A 5,221-nucleotide genomic window follows, 5' to 3' on the forward strand; every position below is an offset into this window, starting at 1 on the left:
CTCCAGCACCACAGCTCAAAGGCATCAATTCTCCTCTATATACAGTATAAATATGAATATTCTCATGAGAAAAAGCATTTTAATTACAAATGTCAAAGAGGACTAAACCTTTCAAATCACAATATAAATATGAGGAAGCTCTGTTGCATAGTCCATAGCTAGTTGTGCTGTTAATCCAAAGACCAGTTGTCTCCAGTGGTTCAAATCCACCAGGGGTTCTGCAGAGAAAGATCAGTAATCTCCAATTGTATTGTAACTTACATCACTGGAAACCCAGTTCGCTGTTGTGTTGGAACTGACTTAAGGGCAGTCAATTTTACATTCTCACTCATATTACAAATGAAAACCCAAAAGTCTCTTTTATTCTGAGCTGTGACACTTGCAGATGACTTTCTTTCTTTCTTTTAAAACTATTTCCTGTTCCTCTCTGACTCTGTTGTTGTTGTTGCATAGCATAGAGTTGATGATTGATAGCATTTCACCAAAGCAGTAAATGTCCCCGTAAGGTTTTCTAGGCTTTGATACTTTGGGGGCAGATCACCATATCTTGTCTCCCAATGACCCACAGAGTGGGATCGAACAACCAACCTTCCGGTCGGCAGCTGAGTGTAAAACCATTGCATCCCTGAGGATCTTTTTCTAATTCCCAACTGGGGAAAGCATCTTAGAGACCCTGGCCAGGGTTGATCTTTTGAGCTAGTCTGAAGCTTCTGTAGACCAGAGCCTCCCCCTAGAGCTGAGGTAGACTCTAATCTCTGGGAGTTAAGCCACAGGCCTCAGACACAGCAGATCCACCGTGTCTTGCTTGGGCATTGTCTAGTGTCTCTGCCAAAGTAAGAAAAAGCCTCTGGACCCTAAAGATTTCTGTTGCATCAGTCTGTCACTAAACTTTAGGTGGAGCTTTTAAGGGAAACAATAAACATTTCTGAGACATGTGCCTTCGAGACAGCTGCCAGAGATCCTTAAATAAAAAGACAGTCTGATGCCCTGTCTCCTCCTCCCTCAGAGAAGAGTCAAACCAAAGCAGAGCTGTTTTCATTTCTTTTAAGTTTTCTTTTTGTTTCCTACCATCTTCAGAGTCATTGGTAAACACACAGTCACCATGGGAGGGATTTCGAAAGCTGGGGCCCAAGTGACCAAGAGAAGGCTGACTCCTTCCCCTCTCTGATTACAGCTAAGTAGTTCAGGGAAGTGAGGCTGCCTCCCACTGGGTCTGTTGGATCAGATAGAAAGTATATTAATACTTAATTACCACTGTCCTCACAAGAAAACAATGGTAATTGTTCTAAACACCTCTCTGCTTACTGCCCTGCCTGATGGGGAAGAAAGAACTGGTATTAAGATCTGTTTTCTCTGTGGAGAACACAGCCTCTGGGGACCAACAGGCATTAACACGAGGGCACAGAGCAGCTCACCCTTGCACCTCACCTTCACCTTCCTGTCCCTCAGCTTCTCTGAAGTACAGGAAGGCAGAGCTATTAGGAATCTTGATTAAATAAGTAAGTCTCAGAGGTGGTTTTTGTGCTTAGAGGCTCAACAGACCTGGCATTGCAGCCCGAAAAGCAGCCTGAGCTCTGTCACTCCTGATGGGGAACATGGACTATTTCCTGAAGTGAAAAATATTCCTTTAGCTACCAGTTTGAGCTGTGTCAACTCCAGATGTTTTCCTCAATGCTCGTTCATCAAGGGGAAGGAGGATGGTGACCAGCACAGAACCTCACGCCAGCCTCTTGTTGCTATGTGCCGTCAAGCTGATTTCCGTTCAGAGCGATCCCGTAAGACTGAGAGGAACCACCTCATAGGACTTCGAAGACCATAACCTTTATGGAAGCAGACCTAGGACTTTGCACATAATTTCTGACCCTGCTTTGTATTTTCAACGTGGCCCTGAACAAGTCTTTTAACATTCTAAAGCCTCAGTTTCTTCATCTGTAAAATGGAAATGACCTTTTTACCCCTTCATAGAGTTGTTGTGAAGATTACATGAGCTAATCTATAAAACAAACTGCATCCAAGTGTGTACACACATTAGCTAATGTATCTCTTACCTTCACTTTAGGGCAAAATTCAATATATATTTGAAATTAATTCCACCTGCCCAAAAATAACCCCTGCCTAAAATTACCACAGTCCAGGTCTTTGAACAAGCAAACTAAGCACCCTATATAAATATAAGGAAAACTATTTCTTTCTCTCACTTTATTTGTAGGTCATGAGGGTCGAATTGGCATGGCCTCCATCAAGATGAAGGAGAATCACGAATTTGATGGAAAGAAACTCTTTAAGCATATTGCTGAGTACCTGCCTACTTACGCCAGACCCCGCTTCATAAGAGTACAGGTGAGACCTCCTGCCTGATCACCTTTCCTCCTCGAGGTCCTCAGCTCACTTGCTCTCTTTTAAGTAATTTAATGCTTTCTTTAAAGAATTATTTTTGGAAAGGCAAATATGAAAATAGTAGTATAGATGTGTACATTCCTTATAAGTGTTACTCATTTTATGAGTTGTTCTTTTCCAGAACAACCTCCCTCCTGTTGTGGTAATTGTAAGTGTCACATTTTCATTAGCTCAGAAGAAAGTATCACAGGTCAGTAAGAAAGAAGAAATCACTGAAAATAATAGCTAACAGAAGCCCAGTTCTGATTCTAGTATCCCTAAAATGACAGGCCAGTTCATTCAGAGAGCCAATTCTCTCCCACGCAATCCTACAGGATGCTCCGGGGATGTCTGGTGTGGCCCCGGAAGGATCAGAGCACCCCATCTTTCTCCAGCAGAGCATCTGGTGGGTTCAGACTGCCAGCCTTTGGTTAGCCACGCAATGCTTCACCCCCTTCCCCATCAGGTCTCCTCTCATTTAGCAAATGGCTATGAGCAAATAGCTCCTTCAGTCCGTGTTTGATGAGGGATGACAGCTACCTCAAAGAGAAACAATCTGATCTTGCTCTTTATTGTTTCTAGTTTCAAAAAATAGAAAAATCCACTGACATTCTACACCCTTCTGGGGTGTGACATTTAATTGAACTTCATTAGTCAGTTGGAGCTTCCAGTGCTTGGCTTACATCACTCGGGATGTGTTTTTCTTCCTCCAGCATTAACCCACCCTCTTTTTGGACTGGGTTTACACCGCCACTTTCAGACTTCGAGCTCAGTGGTTCCCATCTGAAGACTAATGGAAATAAGTGTTTTTGTGTTGGTAGGTGTTGTCAAGTCAACGCTGACCCTGTGCACAACAGAAGGAACCCTGCCCAATGCTCTCCCGTTTCCACAAACTTCTGCCGTGTACAAGCCCAGTTACTGTGTCAGTCTATCTCTTGAGGGGCTTCCTGTCTTTCACTAACCCAAATTCTCCAGTTCAGAAGTGTTAGGATAGCAGAGATATATAAGATTGTAAAGGTGTTTCTTTTGCTTTGCAACTAGATGGCAAAGAGGCATGAAATAAATAATATTAGGGAGCTCTGGTGGCAAAGTGAGTTAGGCGTTGCACTGCCAACTCAAAGCCATTGTGTTTAGAATCCACCGGCTGCTCTGAGGGAGAAAGGTGGGCAATCTCCTCCCGCAAGAATTACAGCCTCTGCATACCGGCTGGAGGGTCAGCCTTGATGACACATAACAACAACTCATCCCATCATCTATTAAATGAAGGAGCAGCCAGCCCTCAATTTACAAAGAAGCCAAAAAAAAAAATCTGACTTGCCTGTGTGTAAATGATTCCCACCTCCACCACTAATTGTTTCTGTAATAACTGATGTCTAAACAAGCAATAGGAGCCTACTCCTCTGCTAGAAAATGTACTTACACAAATAGTTCACGTTTTTAATCCCTCACGCTTCACAGGTGATTTTTAAAGCTTTAAGGAAATGAAAACTAATCTCCCCAAAGCACCTCCTAGTGGAGCTGCTTCAGAATCGTACAAAGCATTTGCCTTCACCGCTGTCAAAGGGAGCTGGAAGAAACCCTGGTCAGGGAGTAGTTAAGCACTTGGTTGCCAGGCAAAAGGGTCAAGATTTGAACCCACCGTCTGCTCCATGAGAAAAAGAGATAAGCCCCTGAAGTCTGTTCCCATAAAGATCACAAGCTGGGAAACTGTTGGGCAGTGCTGCCCTGTCCTACAGGGTCAATGCTGCCCTGTCCTACAGGGTCAGTGCTGCCCTGTCCTGTAGGGTCAGTGCTCCTCTGTCCTGTAGGGTCAGTACTGCTCTGTCCTGTAGGGTGACTGCAAGTCAGAATGAGCTCCATGGAACACAGCAGTGCATTAGCCAGCACCTCCATTCCCACTGCCTCATTCTTTCTCCCCACCCTGCACCCGGAACTAAGCAGATCGTCGTCTGTTTTTCAGGACACCATTGAGATCACAGGAACTTTCAAACATCGCAAAGTAACCCTTGTGGAAGAAGGCTTTAACCCTGCATCCGTCAAAGATACCTTGTATTTCTTGGATGACCAAGCAAAAATGTATGTGCCTATGACTGAGGACATTTATAACGCCATAACTAATAAGACTCTGAAACTCTGAACATTCCCAGGAGTTCAACTGAATAGTCTCAGAAGAAAGATGAATGGGCCTACTACAGTCACTTGATATAATCCAATTTAAATTTGACAATTGTTTTCTTAGGAAATTATGCCCACTTAAAACAGCAGGTTTTTTTAATTAAATGGAACCTTAGCAAGTGAAAATATTTAGAGATAATTATTTTTCAATTTGCATCTACTGTTTGTTTTTGCCCACCAAGCTTGTTGGAAGGAGGGCATTATTTTTTTAAATATATAATAAAATAGATGAACACCAGTGTATGAGCTGGCACTGTCTTCCAGGTTCTTCCCTGATTTTCAGCACAAACCCAGTCTAGAGTACAGCAGCTCCATGAATCGCTATTCACAAGTGTAAAAAACACCATTACTTACAATACCATGATAGTCTAGATAAAACCCAATAGAGATCCATTTTCATCCATGAACATCCTGGCTTCCGTATACAGACAGCACAACCCAACAAGGGATAATGCCATCTATGGTCCTTGAGGGAAACTGAGAAGTTCTGCACATAAAAGTGTTCAGTAAATATTTCTCAGCTACATCAGGGCCTGCAAACATGTGGGTCTTTGGGAATGTGGGTGAGAGAAAAAGTCAACTTGTTAAACCATTACTCAACTTCATTCCAAGAATATAGATCAGGGACCACCAGGTCTTCTTCTTATCCAGAAAATAGAAATCTAGATAA

General features: G+C 43.0%; 1 protein-coding gene across 2 annotated transcripts in view; it reads left to right on the forward strand.

Moving 5' to 3' along the window:
• SLC27A2 (solute carrier family 27 (fatty acid transporter), member 2) overlaps window positions 1-4,804 on the forward strand; it is a 76,706-nt gene extending 71,902 nt beyond the window's left edge. The window contains exons 8-9 of one of the 2 annotated variants that reach the window (XM_006895305.1): window positions 2,210-2,340; window positions 4,337-4,804. In XM_006895305.1, the coding sequence (XP_006895367.1) occupies window positions 2,210-2,340; window positions 4,337-4,513 (308 nt within the window). In that variant the 3' untranslated portion in view covers window positions 4,514-4,804. The remainder of the gene's footprint in view (window positions 1-2,209; window positions 2,341-4,336) is intronic. The other variant, XM_006895304.1, reaches the window with a different exon arrangement.
• Window positions 4,805-5,221: the final 417 nt, after the last annotated feature.

The sequence above is a fragment of the Elephantulus edwardii genome, unplaced genomic scaffold (genome assembly GCF_000299155.1).
Source record: "Elephantulus edwardii isolate Elephantulus edwardi_28Jun2011 unplaced genomic scaffold, EleEdw1.0 scaffold00164, whole genome shotgun sequence".
Taxonomy (NCBI): Eukaryota; Metazoa; Chordata; class Mammalia; order Macroscelidea; family Macroscelididae; genus Elephantulus; species Elephantulus edwardii.